The sequence below is a fragment of the Polypterus senegalus genome, chromosome 15 (assembly GCF_016835505.1).
Source record: "Polypterus senegalus isolate Bchr_013 chromosome 15, ASM1683550v1, whole genome shotgun sequence".
Taxonomy (NCBI): domain Eukaryota; kingdom Metazoa; phylum Chordata; class Cladistia; order Polypteriformes; family Polypteridae; genus Polypterus; species Polypterus senegalus.
Window position 1 is genome coordinate 58,316,508 of NC_053168.1, and position 22,133 is coordinate 58,338,640.

The 22,133-nt window shown below is 36.1% G+C and overlaps 1 protein-coding gene across 1 annotated transcript in view; it reads left to right on the top strand.

Annotated features, from left to right (window-relative positions):
- Positions 1-3,929: 3,929 nt before the first annotated feature.
- Positions 3,930-22,133, top strand: part of LOC120515491 (D-ribitol-5-phosphate cytidylyltransferase-like) — a 98,804-nt gene continuing 80,600 nt past the window's right edge. The window contains exons 1-3 of the mRNA XM_039736552.1: positions 3,930-4,056; positions 5,738-5,823; positions 19,542-19,634. Of these exons, the coding sequence (XP_039592486.1) occupies positions 3,930-4,056; positions 5,738-5,823; positions 19,542-19,634 (306 nt within the window). The remainder of the gene's footprint in view (positions 4,057-5,737; positions 5,824-19,541; positions 19,635-22,133) is intronic.

Below are 22,133 nucleotides of genomic sequence, written 5' to 3' on the forward strand. Positions count from 1 at the left end.
TCAGATCTCAGAATGGACAGGTCTTTCTGTATAACCTATCATGTGCCAGAATGGTCCTCACGCGTAATTTGAATAAACCTGGAGGCTTATGAAGGTTTAATTATCTGTACATAAAAGCACACGGAGGGAATCTACTTTCATATGTAAAAAAAAATTTTTTTTGATTTTATTTTTATTAAAATTAGCATTAACCGTAAAGTTTTTAGCAAAATTGGTCCCAATATTTATGGAAGGAATATTAAAAAATGTAACATATGCAATGTTGTCAACTTCTCTATTATGTCAGGAACAAAACTCTAAATTTGAGAGGATCATTGCTGGTTGAGCTGTTTCAAGGAATCAGAGCTCACCTTGTGTTCTTATGGGAAGTTGTACACTTGGAAACAGTACCACTGGTAGAAACTCCAAACCACGGTGGTGAAAATATCCATGCAAGTATCGGAAATAAGTGCAGAGCAGGAGGCTCACTCTTTCTTGGACCACCAGTATTAAAGACTGAAATATCAAACGATGGTAAATGCTAATGTCTTTGAGACTATACGTAGGATGGAAGAGACCCAGAAAGAAATAAGTTTTGGCTGTGGAAAACTCATTTATTGTTGGATTTGACATCTGAATAGGCTGCTGAGCAGAGTTGAGAGGAACCAGCTTCCATTACATGTATTGGAGCAAATGACATAGGTAAAGGTAGGCTGTCAATTCTGTAAAACCACATTTAAAGAGCTTAGTGAAAACCTCAGGGGCAGAACTGACAAGGTGGTCTTTTTCTGAAGGTTTACTTGTGCCACTCACTAATCCAGGTAGAATTAAGGAGATCCAAAGGTTAAACACATGAATGAAATTTATGTGTAAATTAGAGGGGATAAGGTTTATAGGTTTTTTTGGAACAGGTAGGGCCAGATGGGTAGGTACCAATTTACAGAAAATGTGTACACACCAATAATTTGAAAGTAAGAAGTTGGAGGTTAGGCAAGGTTTTTAAGATTTAAGAGTATGACAAGTCCTAGAAAGTGTTATTATTAAATTAATATGTACACATCCAGAAACCTCATGGCATATTGGAATATAATAACCAGCAGGGAAAATACATAAGAAACATACTTTTTTTTAATAATGAGTAAAATGTAGTTTTTCATAATAGGAATGAGTATAATATTAAAATAATTAACAAAAGACAGGTAGGAAATGGAAGAGTATAAGTTAAATGTATACATAAAGCATACACATCTGTAAATATATGAAAAAGGTACTAAAGTGAGATTATTTTGCACATGTCAGATGAACTAGCTTAAACATGCTAAACTGGACCATAGATCTCATATTCATTTTTTAAATTGAAAGTTAATTTCGCCTCATTAAGGATATACTAAAAAACAAAATCCAATTTTTTTTTCCCCATTAAGAAAAAAAATATATACAGGACCAAGGTTTCAACAGTTTTCCTCTTGTCACCAATATATAAGACTACCTAACCTGCATGTCTATGGACTGTGGGAGGAGACCACAGCACCCGGAGGAAACCCACGCAGACACAGGGAGTACATGTAGACTCCACACAGGGAGGACCTGGGAAGTGAACCCTGGTCTCCATACTGTGAGGCAGCAGCTCTACCACTGCTCCACCTTGCCGCCCACTAATTGTAAATCAATTCTTATTATTATGCTTGGATATGCAATGTACTGCACACTGTTAAATATAACACACTGAATTAACCCAAAGAATCAGTATGGAGGTCTTCCAAGTAAATTTCACTTGATACAATAGGACATTACTAAAAATTGATTGTACTATGCAGTAATAGAGAATCAAGTACATTAACTTATATTTATTGTGAACAGAAATGTACAGAAAAATGAACAAGAAATTGTCATGAACATCTTAAATAATATTTAGTTTAAAACTAAACACATTGTGTCAAATAAAGTAATCAAGATGCATAGACAGATTGGTACGGGGTGGCTTAATGCCTCCGTGTCCATTGGCCTTTACAGAGCTGTTGTGGTGTGTGTGTGTGTGTGTATTTGTGTGTTCATTTTTTTCCCTTCATCAGCCAGCATGCAATGTGTAACAAGGCATACATAATGCAACTTGTTTAAAAAAGATAATTCATTTTTTTGGGAAGTTATCATTGTACATAGACTTCCACCAACATGCACAGATACATATACTGACACCAATATAAAACACACTGTTCTCGATTTTTTGAACATCATAGAATCAGAAGTTGAACTTAACTCGATAGCAAATATTTGATCCCATAGCCAAACTTCTATTTACATGAAAATAAAATTACTAACCTTTCGAAAAGAAAATTACAAATATTCTGTTATTGTCTAAGCCTTAAATCTCCAAAGGAGTAAACACTTGATATGGATTCACTTTTAACCTTTCTTAAATAATACCATCTGAACAGTTTTGAGATTATGCTTAGCCACTGATTTACACATCTTGCTCAAATATTTCTGGTTTAAATTAAATATATTTTAAAATTGTATTATGACAGTGGAAATTTGTAAAGAAAGGACCTACTACTTTAATTAAATGAGTTAAAGGAATTAACAGCTTAATAGATGATATATTTTTCTAACTTAAGTTAGGGTTAAGGTGACAGTATGAAAATTCTTTTGACAGAAATTACTGTATAGCTTTACATCTTGCCTGAAGAAGGGGCCTGAGTTGCCTCGAAAGCTTGCATATTGTAATCTTTTTAGTTAGCCAATAAAAGGTGTCATTTTGCTTGGCTTTTCTCTACATTCATAATGGCTAACACGGTACAACAACCTAGTATAGCTTTACGTCATTTTGAGTCTGATTTTTCAATATCTTCATTTGGCAGTTTTCATCTATGATTCTTTGCAGATTGTTTTGTAGGCAGTTGAAGGTTAATGTTAAGACATAGAACTTTAAACAATAAGGCTTCTGATTCAACTACCACCACTAATTCATTAATAAAGTTAAGGCCATGTCAGATTTCTTGACTTTTCCAGTGATTTTCAGTTGTAGACTTCATTACATAATCTTAGTTAATCAGGGGCTGTCATTATACCCTCTTGTGACCTTCAGTCAGTGAGTATGATATACCCGGTGACTCAGCCGAACTAGTCTGCAACTGGACTTGAGAAGAGCAAACAGGTTTAATTTGGTAATAAGTCATAGGAGCAGCTCTATACTCATGAGAAATGACAACCCACAAGCACTTACCTGGAAGTACAATCCAGATAATGCAGTGACAAGGAATAAGCAATGCAGGTGTTTTGTCTGTCTAATCTCTCATGTTGTATGTACCACAATAGAATGGAAAAAAGAAAAAAAAAATGTTGAGAGTGCAGCTGAACTTACCATAACTTTCAACCCTTTAGATGCCCTCCAGCTCTGACAGGCAGCATGATATTGCCTGTCAGAAAAAAAGTATGAGCTTGAGATACTTTGAAAATGCGAAACTGTGCTGGAAGTCACCACACAGTTGTATATTTTGACATACTTTGCAATTATTAGTAAGGTAAATTGACATACTCGGGTGACAAGATCAGCAAATCCAGTATTCAAGTTTGCCATCTACTCCAGCTAGAAGTTGTGCAATGTGACATCAGCTTTACTTAACCTGTCTGTACTCTATCTATAATAAAATTTGTAATTATAAGATATTATATGTTAAACATGTGCACTGCTCTGGCAAAGTTACAATTGTTCTTTATATAAAAAGTAATATTACTTTTGTGGTATATCCACTAGACTTTCTGTATTTGATAGACTAATACCTCCACAGGCCAAAGGAGAAGGTAGTATTGGTAGGTGTTGATTGGTAAAGCAATTAAATGTTGTTGGCATTTTGTATTTTCATGTTAAAAGGATGAAGAATACTTCTAGTTTCAGTCATGGGAATGTGCTGTAAACACATGTTGAGGAACAAAAGATTAAAAAGGTAACAATGTACCTAGCTGGAATGGTGTCTGCTGCCATACCTGGAGTACTTGCTCGGACTGTAGACTCTCAGTCTGGCTTTCACTTGCCAGTCTTTTGTATGCATTGCATCTTTGAAGTACTGCACTTTACAGGTACTCCTATTCAACTGACAATACCATTGTAGTTCTATCAGTTGCTTATTCAGTTCTTCATTAATTCTATGAACTAGGTCCTTCTTGCCCAGTTGTTCGTTTTAAAAGGCATTTTACAGAAAAAGGTTTTGTGATTCGATTTACTTTTCATATCCTGATGGTAAACTTGCCTAAGATCTTTGTTTCCTTGTAATTTTATCATCCTCTTTGGCCATTATATTTAAATGAATTCTCTTGACACATCTGTTAACCGCTTATTAGAATGCAAATAAGTGTATTTCTTTTAGAATAATGTGAGCTTGTTCAAGTAATGACTTACTCACTTTTAAATGACAATTAATGCTTGATGTAACTGATTCCTGTTAGGACTGGAAATATCAACATAGTAGATTTGATAAAAACTTATCAACTTGTGATGTTTTTGTTTTTTGTAAGTACTGTACTTGTTTATTTTGGTACTTTTTAAATGTTAATTTGCCTCTTGAGCTTTGACTATACAACTGATAACACCAGAAACAAAATTTATTAGCAATATTTCAGAGGAAAAAATACTGTAGCATTTGATAATATAGGAGAAAAACATTTTGAATGTGCAAAAGAGTGGAGGTTCTGTGGGAAAGTATTGTGTTTCAAGTAAATCTATACTTATCCAGTGGCTACTGGTAACAATGGCTGAAAAAAATGGTGGTTTTCTCAAATCCATCCATCTAATGAAGAAGGCCTTGCAATGAAACTTGATAATAACTGTCATCCCTTTTAATGGCTAAATAGCTTTAATATGTAAATTGCTAGGTACTGCACAGATTGGCTGCTTCCAACAATTCACAGTAATTCTCTATGAATGCATTAACAGCCCTGTCAGTATTTTAACCTCTTTGGATTTGTTTTGTGTAAAGAGTATTTTAGGCCCTTTGAATGTACAGTTTTAATAGTTTGTTCAAAATTAAGGTTTCAGATCACTTTGCAGACACCACTGTGCTCCTTGGTTATCAGTCTTATTACAGCCAATAGTAGGCTGGAATGTTTTTGATATTCAAGCAATACAGTTTTAAAATAAACTGTATATGATATATGCAGTTACCTGATTGTTTTGCTGTCATATCATAATGTCTGTTCTGATTAAATTCCACAATCTAGTTTGATATTAGCAATTTATGTAATGATTTTTATATGGTATTAGAACTTGTTAATCAGTACTGGCTTTCAGAATTTAGAGCTGGTACCAAACAGCAAATAACGGATAACTCCAAGTTCTGATCTTGTTGACGTAATAAGGGAGGGCAGTTCCCACTGTGAAGTCTCAATCTTGAATGTGTCAAAGCCTGTGGTTTTGTTTTGTGAAGTCTACAGAATGAACGTATTTCTACCTATGCAATTAAGAGGAAAGCTGATGTTTACTTCCAATACCCTAAACCCCAAAATGCTGGTACCGTACCATTTTAAAATGTGGGTTTTTTGGTACTTTTCCAGTACTGGTATACTGTGCAACCCTGGCACCATTACTGAAGTTTAATGTGCTACAGTGCAAGAACCTTACCACACCTTCCCAAGCCTTTTTGTGTGTATCTTTTACTGTATTTTTAATGATAGTAGGTATTCCAAAGAAAGCAAATTGTTCATGATCTTTGATGTATACTTAAGCACCTCAGATTCCACTATAATTATTATTATTATTTTGCAGGAGGTAGAAGTTATATCAGGAGAATATGGAAAAGGAAATTATGTATTCAACATGTGTCATCCCAAGAAAGTTACAATATTATTATAGTAAGTATAAAATCATTAAGTCAGAAATGTACAATGCAATTTGCTGGTATCAAGATGGGTTTTCATTTTGCAGTTATTTCTGTCAAGTTAGTCTTAACTCCTGGCAAACTTGGAATTTAATGAGAAAGTTAAAAAATACAGATGAAGATGATATTGTGCATATCAAGCATATGCATGATTATTTACATGAAAAGGTATTTGTTTGGCATTTCTTTTGTATATTTAAATCTGTTTGTTCAATTGTTTTAGAGTTTACCTCTTATTGTAGTCAAAGATGAAATAGTCCTTGAGAATTGCTAGAGCAATTTTCAGCTAATTTAAAATGCAGAGCAAAGATCACTGCCACCAAAATACTTTGGTTTTTCCCCAAACAATTTCAAAATAGTTTTCCTGGAAATGTGTTTCTGGAACAGCTACATAATAATTTAGTTCTTAAACTTACTTTGTGCAGTTTAAATATTATATGACATTTTTCATTAAATGGCTTTTCTTTTATTTTGGTGTGCATGTTTATTTAAAGTATGGATGTTAATTTGTGTATCTACAATAATCTTATTGATATCAAACAATTAAGTTACTATAGAAAACAGGAACAAAATTTGAATATCTGAAGCAGCCAAACAACATTGATGGCATTTGCCAAAATGTATCAGCTTTTGTTTGTGTCTACTAGTATAATTGTGTAGCAGCCAACACTATGTCTTCCTTTCTTTCATGGACTCACCAAGGCATCAGCATGCTTGGAGATGTTTTTGACATGTGGATGATTGTTGCTGAGGTCTAGTTTCTGTGTTACCTTTTCTTTCTTCTTTTATCTCTGACACGGGTCAGTCATTAAAACGTTAAGAGTTCTGTTATCTTCCCCTTATCTTTCCCTCAATCTTTTTATCTCTCTTATTTCCTGTATCTGCATGTGAAGCCAGTCTCCAGTCTGTGCTGCAATACATAAGCCAACATATTCAGTTTCAATGGTTCCACAAACTATTTTGTACACTCCATAAACATTATGGCTACTGACACTTACTGACACTTTTTCTTTTTGTTCCCTGGGACTTCTCTCCATATGTTTTGGAACTGTCCCTTGTCTCCTTATTGTAGTCATTTTCTCAATCTTCCTTCTGGTGATTGCATTCCAACCAGGCAACTTTCTCCTCCTAGATTCCCTCTGTTCTTCCTCTCAATTCTGTGTACAGTATGATTTGGGCATAATAGCTGTTAACTTGGCACTGTCCCTTGCTGGAAATCCCATGGTTTTCTTTTTCCATTTTAAATGGTCCTGTTGGAAATCTCTGTGTCTTATGTGTTAGATTAATATGCTTTTCTGTTCTAATATCAGGAGGTTGTCATCTGTTGCCAGGTTGGTTGGGAGCTGAGCTGCCATTGCTCAGTGGTATAGAAATCTATTATTCCTTTCACCATTTCCCATATTTCTTTAGTTTCTGGCTCTTTGGTTGGGTTGCAGTATAATTCAATTGTACTGATTAAATGACAATAAAGGCTTTCTATTCTATTCTCTCATTTAGCTGTCTTGATACTTCTCTCTTTTCCCTTTTTCACACAGGGCTAAATTGATCTAGAAAGGACAACAGTGGGGTGTTTCTATTTAATCTGTTTGTTTTAAAATTACATGAAATTATTCACTTACTATACACAGTAAAAACTGATTTCACCTTCTGTAATTCCGTCACAGACTAGCCTCTCCATATGATTGTTTTTCATTTGTTATTTTTTTAAAGTTCTTAATTTACCTTTCTACTGGCTCCTTTACTTTGCAGTGAAAAGAACATATAGTTATTTCCGAATATTTCTGTTTCTTATTCACTATAAATGTGTATTAAGGACTGACATTTGACCATGTTAGGAATTACTACAGTCAAAAACACCAGAAAATATTAACGTTTTTATTGCTGAAATTGTCTCACAAGAGCAATTACTGAAAGATGGAAGAAACGTTACACTTAATATTGTGCATGACAAATATTTATACTTCATCCTGGACATATGATGTTCATTAATTATTGATTGAATAAATGTAAACTTAAATTGACAAGAAGAGGTTTGTAGACTTTGTGCATTACAAAAAAAGTAAATTGCAGGTTTTTTTTAGCTTGCTTAAAATGGCTATGTTCAAAGGATCTTATACTGTACATATGCTTAGGAATGAAACAAACCTCTTCATTAAATGAAAAGATAACACACACTATATCAAACAAAAATGTTTTCTTTGCTATTTAAGGCAAACTTTAATACTCTACACTGTTGGGATTTGTTTTGTAAGTCATTAAAGTGCTTTAGCATAAAATTATTTAAGCAAAACGACATGCATTCATTAATTTATCATAGTTACTGAAGGGCTTTGATAATGTAGAGAAAAGAGGCCATGTTCTGAATCTCTCCTTGAGTCTTTATATTATTAATGGCACTATAGGAGGTGATTCCCTAGGTGGATATAGTTTTCCTACAATGGTTTTGCAGAAAAAAAAAACAGATGTCAGGGAAGCACACACTATTTCACAATAGTTAATGCGAGTCTGAAAAACATATACTTACCTTTCTTTTTAAAAAAAAGTGCATAAGTAATGTATATCTGTCAGTAGATTAATTAACAAAGCATACAAAGAGTATTTCATTCCAAAAAAATTAAACAGTCACTGGAGTTTATAAATCTCCTGAAGGTGCAAAGGAATGAAGTAAGCAGAGCTTGAAGAGAGAATGCTGAGCAATTATTTATCTTTCACTATGCCTAAACAACAGATTACAGATGGACCAGACCCTTTCAATTTCCTGGCATGAAACATTCTTTTTAATATAAATGAATTTACAATAAATTTTAAAGATGATTGTTAAACTAAGTATGTTAAAGAAAATGTTCAAAATGGAATTGTATCAGACCATAAGGACCAAATATAAAGATTATAGGCCTCGGTGACTGTTATTTGATTGAGTTTGGGCTGTGTGCATTGGTGAGCCATTCCATTGACTATCCTTCTGTCTGAAGTATATTCCATCATTTTGTTCAAGGCTGTTGGATAGCCTCCACCATTTCTTTGTGTTTCTAAGCCTGGTAAATGTGGATTGAAAGATGCATGGATAGAATCTACACCATTAATATCTGGTTGTATTATTGGAGCTGAGTAATATAGTCCAGTGAGATAGGATTAATCATTTGACAGTAAACATTAACTTAGTTACTTCTCTGTAGTAGTTTTCACAAAATTATTTGTCTCTGTTAATGTTGAAGTCTAAGAAGTCTACCATCGACCGCATCCTGGCACTGAGGGTTCTCATGGAGCGCAAATGCGAATATCGGCAGAGTTTCTTTGCAGCGTTTGTCGATATTCGTAAAGCGTTCGACTCAGTTGATCGAACTGCCCTGTGGGACATCCTGATGGTTTGCGGAATCCCCTCGAGGTTGCTGAGTTTCCTGGCCAGCCTATACACTGGTACTGTGAGTGCTGTGCAGAGTAGAGGTAGAACCTTTGTGTTTTTCCCAGTTGATTCTGGGGTTCGTCAGGGGTGTGTTCTTGCTCCTACTCTGTTCAATGCTTGTATGAACTGGGTGTTGGGCAAGGTCATGGGGTCCAGCGGCTGTGGGGCATATGTCGGTGAAGAAAGATTCACGGATCTTGACTTTGCTGATGATGCTGTGATCTTCAATGGAGGCTTTGAGTGAGGAGTCTGAATGCCTGGGCTTGCGAATGTCCTGGATAAAAACCAAGATCCAGGCCTTTAATGACCTCTTGGGCACAGCAATCAGCAGTGTGTCTGTCTGCGGAGAGAGTGTTGACCTTGTCGAGAGGTTTACTTACCTTGGCAGTGACATTCATGTCTTTGGTGACTCTTCCTATGAAGTCAGTAGACGGTGTCACACACGTGTGTTTAGGAGACAACTAAAGGGCTCGAATACATGTGATTCCACGCTGGACCAGCAGGTGGCGAAGTGCACTAATTTTCCCTCTCGATCTTTTGCAGACCATTCTAGGGAAATCCCGCCGGGCTCTGGGGCAGCCAATGACGTCACTTCTGGTTCCAGTCCTGATGACATCACTTCCTCCACTGACCTTTAAAGCTGCCATCTTGTGTTTAGAGAGGCAGTTCTGTTTTGGACTCGATCTTATGCATTAAAATATGTTTTTGCAACTGTTTTGCAGCTAGGAAAAATGATACGGGTGGCTGCCCCAAACCATCGCAATGTCTAATGGTCATTCTTATTACAATGGATTGGGAGAGCATGGGGGGGTCATAAGGTCGCTGGAAAGGGATGTGTGGCGCTCCCGATATCTATGCAAAAGGACGAAGGTCCAAGTCTTTAGAGTCCTGGTGCTTCCTGTCTTGCTGTATGGTTGCGAGACCTGGACGCTATCCAGTGACCTGAGATGAAGACTGGACTCCTTTGGTACTGTGTCTCTCCGGAAAATCCTTGGGTATCATTGGTGTGACTTTGTGTCGAATGAGCGTTTGTTCACAGAGTCCCGAATGAGGCACATTACCTGCGTTGTGAGGGAGCGTCAGTTACGCACTACGGCCATGTGGCGCATTTCCCCAAGGGTGTAAAAATCCTTATTGTTGGGGACCCGAGTGGCTAGACCAGGCCAAGGGGTCGCCCACATAACACCTGGCTGCGCCAGATAGAGGATCATTTCCAGAGGGTGGGACTGGACCACGTTTCTGCCTTGGGGGTTGCCAACTGGGATCCTGAGTTGTTTCGTTGTGTAGTGGGTGCGGCAACACACTGTACCAGTGCATGCTCCCCATCTTGACTTGTTAATGTTGCTCTAAATGTGGTATAAGTATCACTGATTATTCCAAAATTACCATATACTTGAAACAACAGTGTCCTTGACCCAACATTATCTGGAACTGATTTTAGATTTTGCTGTCATTTGCTCAAGGCCACTGATGGCAGCTACATGTTAGTAAAAGAGGTGCACCTATGTGCCAAACTGTATTGGGGAAAGAAAAGAGCTTTGAGAAAAAAGAATGCAAAAATCAGTTTCACTTTATACTAGAGATACATGCATTGAATGAGCAGAGATCAACATCAGTTTTGTTTTTTCTAAGTATACATTATGTTTATACCTTTATGATTTGCTTTTTTATTTTTAGAAAGGCAGCCAGTGGTTTTCTGTGACTACAGGCTATACTCCAAATCAGTTTTTTAGTCATATTTAAATTATATGAAATCTATGTATATCTGTGGTGGGCTGGTGCCCTGCCTGGGGTTTGTTTCCTGCCTTGCACCCTGTGTTGGCTGGGATTGGCTCCAGAAGACCCCATGACCCTGTAGTTAGGATATAGCGGGTTAGATAATGGATGGATGGATGGATGGAAATCTATGTACATCAAGCTCCTGTAAAATATTATTTGGTTTCTATTGTCCTGCAATACATCTGGCCAATCAACTTTAAAGTTTCTGTCATTAGACAGGAATAATGGTCAAAAGCACACAATTGCAAATTTTTAAACAAAATTTAGAAAACTGGTTTGCTTAATAATTTAAAACTCTAAAGAGATTTTTTTCATGCTTAAAAGATATTCTATGTACCTGTATGAATGCTAATAAAAGGGTCTTTTTATTTTTGGACATCCTTGTATCCAAGCAGCCTGTTAAGTGCGTGAGTTAAAAAAAACAAAAAATCGTATTTCTCATGTTGCTGAGACAACATATTGGGCTCAGGAGATAGTTTAACATGCACATGAAAATGTTTTGTGTGCTCACTATACATTTTTGTGTGGGCAGGATAAAGTTTGAGGTGAATAATTTTCTTAGAAAATCAGAAATTGACAATATCATACCAACAGTCTGAAAATGGCAGGTAATGTTAATGTTAAAAAATGCATGCAAGAATTCAGAATGAAAGTAAGTAGTTCATTCCAGGTTTCTTACTTTGATTTCATAGTTCACACCTTATAGTTAACAAGGAGATAATTAAATAATTCACTCCATGTTCGCTTTATCAATCATAAACAGAACAAAAGGTGCACTTAGAGAAAAAAAATGGTGCTCAGGCACTGTCAAACTTCTGCCCACATGTGTCTAGTGTTCAACTCTGAATTCTGCTCCATTAAAATGTCAGCCATAAATGCAGTTGTTCTACATTTGTGCTTTCTGTTGGTTCATCAATGGCTGGGAATGTATACAACCAATCTGACTGACTACTGATACCAATGTGTACTTGTTTCACAGATTCAAAAACTTTATCCATCAATTTATCACTAGTAAACACCGGAAAAATGCTTATAACACATTTATTTTAGTATCTTTACATCAGTGAAGGCTTTATTGTGCATGACCAGTGCTTTTTGTGCTAGCAGCTATTTCACTTTAGATCAGACAGATCTTTTGCTTTTAACTGAATTTCCACCTTCATTGTGAAAGCTGTTTCCCAGTTTCTGCCTTTTTATGTCAAACCGAAAATTACAAAATGGTTTTTCTAAATTTTGATTGGAATGTAATAAACATTTTTACATTATACTGAGGTGAGTTTATTTATTTATTTTACTTTTTAATAATTTACTTATTCTTAATGTTGAGGTTATGTTGAAGCCTTATCTTACTAATTAGCACACAAATGAACATAACACAGAAGTAGCTGCCGTCCTTTTGCTTTGTCATTTGCATCTGAGTGTGTACCCCTTGTCACTAATAAAGTACTGTACATATGTAAATACAATAAAGGAACATATTCATCAGAAAAAGGTGAAATAAAAATAAGGTAGAAGAATGTTAAAAATTTAAACTTGTGACAATAAATACAAATTTGAACAAAGACACAGAGTAGATGACAAACTAGAATGTCATAAAAAATGTAAAAACGTTGGCGAGATACACATGCATAGCAGGTTAGAGATAACGAAAGTACTAAAATTCTCAAAAAAATAATAGTAAAGATCGCATTAGTGCAAACAAATGGAAATTATTAAATTATTACTCGGTGAAATAACAGAACAGTGAAAAGAGATCGAATATATTGTTCAGATTTAATCTTTAAGTCGGAGACTTGTAGATCGTCTAATTCGTGTTGCGATCAAGGAAAAGTAGTGTTTCTTCCCAATGAAGAGGCGTATCTGCGAGAATTAAAAGAGTTGTCGTTTGGTGAAAGTGAAATCCACATATGCAAGTGGCAGAGACGTGAAGTGGCTGGTGTGTAGCACACGCCGGGGGGTTGATGAGCAAAGCGAGCAGGGGCCAAAGCTCCCTAGTAACAGAAAATGTCAAGATAGATTAATCTTAATACAACACTAAAACACTTTACCCCACTGTGGATTTTCAGTTAAAAAATAATATGAATTTAAATGATTGAGTTTAATTGTTTGGAATAATAATACCAGAATGAATTCGGTTCAAACATATCATAGATAATTCCATATCTTCTGTAGTTAGAAGTATGCTTTTAACTGACTTAAATTGTGTGTACTGCGGTGGGTTGGCACACTGCCCGGGGTTTGTTTCCTGCCTTGCGCCCTGTGTTGGCTGGGATTGGCTCCAGCAGACCCCCGTGACCCTGTAGCTAGGATATAGCGGGTTGGATAATGGATGGATGAATGAATTAAAGTGTGGGTATGTTTGTGAGTAATGTGAGTAAGATAGTTAAAATATCCTAGAGTGAATGAGGGTGTGCATCTTGTTAAATTATGTGAAGTATGAAAACACGGCCCTGCCCAGCCTAAAAATATTTGCTCTGAAAATGTTTTGCTTCCAGGTCATTGGCCTCTGATGTATGAGAATGTTGTCCTAGCTATCTGTTTTACCCGGTATCAGTAGGCTAATAAAATGTCTGTTGTGTGGAAACGACAAATAAAAGAAGACCTCAGCAACATTTGACTTAAACTTGACTGCATGTTCGCTTTCTGCCTATCAAATTTCACTGGATCCTGTGCACATGACAATACTACTACTACTGCTGCTGCCTTTTCTTGTAACAACACATAATGTAGCTCAAAATGGCTCTAATTATGTACAACATACGAAAAAACAACAAAATCATCACTACCTCAACTACTCTTCAACACATTATTTTCAAAGAAAATGGAAGTATAACAGATATCGTCAAAAATAAAGTGATACAATGGGGACCCTTTTAAATGTGAGATTTACTAATTGCCAGTAGTTCAAAGATCCTGTCTTTTATATTCCTACGTTTGTTAATTTGTGCACAATGTAACTGCATTTACAGAGTTTACCCAAAGTGGTGATTTAGAAGTGTATTGTAGTGGGAAGTCAAAATGTCACAAGGTGGGTGACACAAAAAGGGAGACAGTTTTGACCAGGAAGGAAAGCATGGTGAAACACAGATGCTATTTTCCCTTCTCAGAACACTGGCTGAGCCCCAACTATAGCTCAACCATCTACAATTAAAGAGTTTAGTATGAATATGCCGGCGTTAACGATATAAGGCACTGACAATCAGAAATCCTGAAGGCTGACTTCGCAGCTTTGATTAAAGACACGAAGAAGAGGACCCCATCGGCAAAGATCTTCGTTTCGGGTCCACTACCTCTCGTCAGACGATCCAACGAGTACTACAGTCGTCTGCTAGGATTGAACAACTGGCTATAGGGTTTCTGCAAGAAGAAGGATGTCGGTTTCATCAACAATTGGAATCTCTTTTGGAAAGGCGCGTTCTTCAAGCGTGATGGCCTGCATCCGAACAGTTTGCGCCGGGTCCTCTGCGAAAACATATCGAAGGTAATTCGTTTATCTTGACTATCTATCTCTGCTCTTAACCCCTTCCGAAATGATACTGTTGTGCTAGGACATGATAAGTGTTTAATAGAATCTTCCGTTAAAGTGCACAACATTAATACTGTAATAAGCAATCTCAATGCACGTAGAAAATCTAGGAAATACGGCATAAACTCCAATAATCTAATTAAAATCACTATTTTAGAGGAACAATGTATTAAAACTATAAAACAGATCACAGATTAAACAAAAATACACACAGAGCGCTAATAAAATAATTTAGTTCCTATTCCAAATATCAATAACGCATATAGTATTCATCTCTGCACCTCCAAACATTAAATATGGCACTATTAAATGTTAGAGCTTTAACTAACAAAACGTTTTTTATCAACGATCTTATTAGTGATAAAAAAATAGATTTTATTGCACTAAGTGAAACGTGGCTTAGCTCAGATGGCGCTGTTTTAATCGAATCTGCCCTCGGATTACAGTTTTACTCATGCAGACCGCCAGGAAAAAGGGGGCGGATTGGCTAACATTTACTCGAGCCATTAAAATGTAAAGATGTCAGTTTTGGTAAGTTCAAGTCCTTTGAGTATCTCACGTTGTTATCATGGAGATTCTCAAGTTCTAGTATTATCCGTGTATAGACCTCCTAAATATAACGCTTTTTGAGGAATTCTCTGACTTAATGTCAATTTTAATTACTATGACACACTCCTAATAGTTGGCGACTTTAATTTTCATATAGATAATCAGTGTGATCTAAAAGTAAAAGAATTTATGAACCTCCTGGATTCTTTTGATTTGAGACAACTCATAAATCAGCCTACACATAAAGCAGGTCATACATTAGACTTAGTGATTACTAAAGGACTGAAAGTTGATATAAAACAGATCATTGATATTGGTCTATCAGACCATTTTCTTCTACTTTTAATATAGAAATAATGATAAAAACACTCATGAGAAGCATATTGTTAAAAACGCTTCTTTGACTCGCAGCAGCTTTAAAACTTACAAACATTTTAAGCAATCAGTCCGTTTATAGTGCCAGCTATAATAGCGAGGATAATGTAAATAGTAAGGTGGAAAGATTTAATACTAAAGTGAGAGCTGCTGTTGACATAGTTGCACCTGAAAAGACAGTGAAAAAATCTTCTAGCATTGTTATACCATGGAAGACCCAAAGAGTGTCTGATTTAAAGAGAACATGCGCAGAGCTGAGCGTCAATGGAGGAAGACTAAACTTACTATCCACTATGAAATATTAAAAGTCAAAATAACAGAATACAATAACACTGTCCGTCTTGAGAGCTGCTATTTCTCAAGATTATAAATAACAATGCTAGTAATCCCAGAGTCTTATTTTCTACAATTGATCGCCTACTAAACCCAGGTAACTCAAAGGAATGCCTCCTAAGTGCTTCCAGTGAAACCTGTGAGGCTATCGCTGTATTTTCAATCAAAAATTAATGATATTAGAAATAACATAGTATATCCCTCCAACACTAAGGATCCTCCTAAACCCCAGCATCCTGTTATAAACAAATTAAACTCTTTCACTAGGATAGGTTTACCTGATTTACAAAAATAATATCTCAATTAAAACCTCCACCTGTCCTTGACCCAATACCAACAAGGTTTTTCAAAGAAGTATCAGGCGTGCTAATTGATAATGTTCTGACATAGTAAATTGTCATTAGATACGGGGTCTTCCCAGACTGTCTTAAGACTGCTGTAGTTAAACCCCTACTTAAGAAACATAATCTTGACCCTCGCTCTTGAAAATTTTAGACCCATCTCTAACCTGCCTTTCTTAAGTAAAGTTCTGGAGAAGGCAGTCATTATGCAGTTAAATGACCACCTAAATAAACATGCTATTCTTGATAAATTTCAGTCGGGTTTTAGAACAAATCACAGCACAGAAACTGCACTCGTTAAAGTAGTAAATGATTTGCGTAAATGCAGACAGAGGCCATTTATCTGTTCTCATCCTCTTAGATCTGAGTGCTGCATTTGACACCATTGATCATAATATTCTTAGAAATCGCCTTAGTCAATGGGTGGGCCTCTCTGGCAGTGTCTTAAATTGGTTTGAATCCTACCTGACAGGGAGAAAATATTTTGTTAGTTGTGGAATTACAACTCAAGACACATGATATCCATATGGTGTTCCACAAGGCTCTATCCTGGGTCCGCTGTTATTCTCAATCTACATGCTTCCGTTAGGTCAGATTATCTCAGGGCACAACGTGAGCTACCACAGCTATGCTGATGACACACAGCTGTACTTATCAATAGCACCTGATGACCCGATTCTATTGATTCACTAACACAATGTCTGACTGTATCTCAGAATGGATGAATAGTAATTTTCTCAAGTTAAATAAAGAAAACTGAAATCTTAGTGATCAGCAATAATGGATACAATGAGGCTATTAGAAATAAACTGGATACATTAGGATTAAAAGTCAAGACGGAGGTAAAAAGCTTAGGGGTAATTGTTGACTGTAATCTGAATTTTAAATCACATATTAATCAGATCATTAGGACAGCATATTTTCACTTAAGAAACATAAGTAAAGTTAGACCTCTTATATCACTGAAAGATGCTGAGAAATTAGTTCACGCTTTGTTTTCAGTCGACTAGATTACTGTAACGCACTCCTCTCAGGACTACCCAAAAAGACATAAATCGTTTGCAACTAGTGCAGAATGCAGCTGCTAGAATCCTAACTAGGAAAAGAAAATCGAACACATTACTCCAGTTTTGATGTCACTACACTGGTTACCTGTGTCATTCAGGATTGACTTTAAAATTCTGCTTATGGTTTATAAAGCCTTAAATAATCTCCCCATCTTATATATCGGAATGTCTGACACCTTATATTCCAAATCGTAACCTCAGATCCTCAAATGAGTGTCTCCTTAGAATTCCAAGAACAAAACTTAAAAGAAGTGGTGAGGCGGCCTTCTGCTGCTATGCACCTAAAATCTGGAATAGCCTGCCAATAGGAATTCGCCAGGCTGATACAGTAGAGCACTTTAAAACACTGCTGAAAACACATTACTTTAACATGGCCTTTTATAACTTCATTTTAACTTAATTTAACTTAATCCTGATACTCTGTATGTTCAATTCATCATAATAACTATTCATGGTGGCACTAAAATCGGTACTGACCCCTACTCTCTTTTCTGTTTCTTTTTCCGGTTTCTTTGTGGTGGTGGCCTGTGCCACCTCCACCTACTCAAAGCTTCATGATGCTCCAACAATGATGGATGGATTAAAAGGCAGAAGTCTACGTGACCATCATCATCAAGCCCTTCCATGAGAACCCTAAATCCAAAGAGGACTGTTTCATTTATGTTAGGTAGAATGCCCAGAGAGGACTGGGCGGTCTCATGGTCTGGAATCCCTACAGATTTTATTTTTTTTCTCCAGCCGTCTGGAGTTTTTTGTTTTTCTGTCCCCTGGCCATTGGACCTTACTCTTATTCGATGTTAATTAATGTTGATTTATTTTGTTTTCTTATTGTGTCTTTTATTTTTCTATTCTTTATTATGTAAAGCACTTTGAGCTACTTTTTGTATGAAAATGTGCTATATAAATAAATGTTGTTGTTGTTGAATTAATTTTGGTTTATTAAGATAATTACAGTAGGTTTACTTAATAGTTCATTTTGCATGTAAGGCACATTTTAAAATGCTGTACTGTTTATATGTGATCTTTCAAACTTACAGTATATCCATAATAGTTAATTAGACCATGGAATCATTTAAATCATTCATTGGTTACTTATGATTGGGATGTCTCCTGAAATCCATAAGCACATTCCTATTCCTAAGCACAGACCTATCTGATCGAAATAAACTGAAATACAATTAACAAAATATTTATTTACAGATATTTCATGCCATATTTCTGCAGTATGTTGTTATTATCTAAAGATATAAAATTGTTTTGTATTTAATTCTGTAGGGGCCATACTACCTTTCTTTTTCTAAAAACTAAATGATGGATAGTTGGCTGATGGGCTAAAGATATAATTCACTTTTTACAATGCTTTCACAAATAATTATATTTATTTAAAATGCACCCTGCACAGACTTCATATTCTCATAGAGTTCTGAACCATAACATTTTTGCTGAATCTACTCGATCTTGCAAAGACTGTCATTGCAAGTACAGCTTGGAAGATATATAATTTTTACCATTATATCTAAGAAAAGAAAGGATAGTCAGTCTTAAAACACACATAAATATAAAACACTAAATGTGTACATATGTTTGCAAAACACAAAAGTTTGGAAGGATTTGTTACAGAATTAATAGCATCTCGCTATGTAAAAGAATTACAGCATTTTATTCTTAGATTCTTAGATATATGCATACTGTATATTTCCAATGTAAAAATAATTCTGGCAATAAAAAGTGAAATTAAAAATTATATAAAACTTAATTAACTAAGACAGAAAAAATGTTTTAATTAGGATTTGGTCTTAACTTTGTTTACCACATTCTAGCAATGACAGTAGATGAGAACAGTGGCTATTAACATTCCAGAAATGACATGGTGACCAGAGATGGGTTGTCTAACATATCATCATACTGGCAAGCTTTTTAGTATATAATTGGACATTTTGTGATGTTTTATTATCTGAGAAGAGAATGCTGAACACAGCTGAGGGCAAGAATTGGTAACTAGTGTCAGGATGAGTGGTCCAGTAACTATGAAAGTGGACTGCAAACCAAATAATATTTGGTTTTGTCTGCGTATTGAGTGACACTGAGTAGTTTAACCAGCTAGTGCCTGTGATGTAGAAGTATGCAAGGAATTATATTATGTATTGTGATTTTCTAGTTTTTTAAATATGTAAATCAATTATGTTCAGAAGAAATGAGGTCTGCTAAATACAAATTGATCATATTGAAGATAATTATGAAACAATAACAACTTCATCAATTTAATCATTGCAGTTTAAATACTATTTCTCTTAAACATTTTGTTTTTCTTCAAAACAGATTGGTAATACAGAACTTCAAGAAAAACAAGAAGTAATAGATGTGATTGCAAATTCAAGTATGACATTATTGTACCCAGTGGTCCTAATCCTGGTAAGATTTTGTTTTAATGCTAACCATATATACACATATAATTATAGACTGTGCCATAATATTATTAGTCATTAGCCTGGAATGGAAAAATAGTATTATAGTTTTAACAGAGAATCTTGTTTAACGTCTTTTGCAGCTATGTGTGCTAAAGTCACAAATTGCAAGTTAAACCAAAACAGTTGTATACCTGCTCTAAGCTTGTTGAATGCTATTAACAATGAAATTATTCTGTTTCAGTCAAATATCATTTTGAGTAAGGAACACATGCACAACCCATTTAGACAGTGACCTAACCAATAATGAAATCAACAGTGCATCCGGAAAGTACTCACATCGCATCACTTTTTCGACATTTTGTTATGTTACAGCCTTATTCCAAAATGGATTAAATTCATTTTTTTCCTCCGAATTCTACACACAACACCCCATAATGACAACGTGAAAAAAGTTTACTTGAGATTATTGCAAATTTATTAAAAATAAAAAAAATTGAGAAAGCACATGTGCGTAAGTATTTACAGCCTTTGCCATGAAGCTTAAAATTGAGCTCAGGTGCATCCTGTTTCCCCTGATCATCCTTGAGATGTTTTAATTGGAGTCCACCTGTAGTAAATTCAGTTGATTGAACATGATTTGGAAAGGCACACACCTGTCTATATAAGGTCCCACAGTTGACAGTCCATGTCAGAGCACAAACCAAGCATGAAGTCAAAGGAATTGTCTGTAGACCTCTGAGACAGGATTGTCTCGAGGCACAAATCTGGGGAAGATTACAGAAAAATTTCTGCTGCTTTGAAGGTCCCAATGAGCACAGTGGCCTCCATCATCCATAAGTGGAAGAAGTTCGAAACCACCAGGACTCTTCCTAGAGCTGGTCGGCCATCTAAACTGAGCGATCGGGGGAGAAGGGCCTTAGTCAGGGAGGTGACCAAGAACCCGATGGTCACTCTGTCAGAGCTCCAGAGGTCCACTGTAGGGAGAGGAGAACCGTCCAGAAGGACAACCATCTCTGCAGCAATCCACCAATTAGGCATGTATGGTAGAATGGCCAGACGGAAGCTACTCCTTAGTAAAAGTCACATGGCAGCCAGTCTGGAGTTTGCCAGAAGGCACCTGAAGGACTCTCCAAAGACCATGAGAAACAAAATTCTCTGGTCTGATGAGACAAAGATTGAACTCTTTGGTGTGAATGCCATGCGTCCCGTTTGGAGGAAACCAGGCACCACTCATGACCAGGCCAATACCATCCCTACAGTGAAGCATGGTGGTGGCAGCATCATGTTGTGGGGATGTTTTTCAGCGGCAGGAACTGGGAGATTAGTCAGGATAAAGGGAAAGATGACTGCAGCAACGTACAGAGACATCCTGGATGAAAACCTGCTCCAGAGCGCTCTTGATCTCAGACTGGGGTGACGGTTCATCTTTCAGCAGGACAACGACCCTAAGCACACAGCCAAAGTATCAAAGGAGTGGCTTCAGGACAACTCTGTGAATGTCCTTGAGTGGCCCAGCCAGAGCCCAGACTTGAATCCGATTGAACATCTCTGGAGGGAGATGCTTCCCATCCAACCTGATGGAGCTTGAGAGGTGCTGCAAAGAGGAATGGGCGAAACTGGCCAAGGATAGTTGTGCCAAGCTTGTGGCATCATATTTGAAAAGACTTGAGGCTGTAATTGCTGCCAAAGGTGTATTGACAAAGTATTGAGCAAAGGCTGTGAATACTTATGTACATGTGATTGTTCCGTTTTTTTATTTTTAATAAATTTACAAAAACCTCAAGTAAACTTTTTTCACGTTGTCATTATGGGGTGTTGTGTGTAGAATTCTGAGGAAAAAATGAATTTAATCCATTTTGGAATAAGGCTGTAACATAATAAAATGTGGAAAAAGTGATGTGTTGTGAATACTTTCTGGATGCACTGTATGGCTCCTGCATTTGGTCGTGGTGTGGAATTTCACAACATTTGGTAAAATAATGTATTTCTCTGCATTTTCTGATACATAGGAATGGAAAAATATTTTTATGACATTACATCTTAAACCCCCTCATAAAATGTCTTTTAACTTTTATAGCACGTTTTTAATGAAACCTCTTGTAATGATTTGATAATGAAATTAAACATGATTATTGTGTATATAATAAATTTGCTGGTCAGTAAACTCTAGTTTGTCATGGAGGCTCTTAGCTCTTAATGACTCTAAGTTTCTGTGTATGAAGAGTCCAGTTAAATAGCATTAGTATTAATATTCAGATTATTCATGAAACCCAAAATTGACAATTGTTATTTTTATTTGAACTTGTACTTCTAGGTCAATTACCTGTTTTTAATGTGTAGACTGTTCCAGACTGCGATTTTAGACTTCTTTCAATGATCTTATTTTAGCCTTTGCGGTTTTCTTTTGTAACATGCTCTGTTATAGTAAGGGATTTGTACTTGTTGAACAATAAATATACCTGTTTCAGACAAAAGTCACAAAATAAACTCTTCATACACCCAA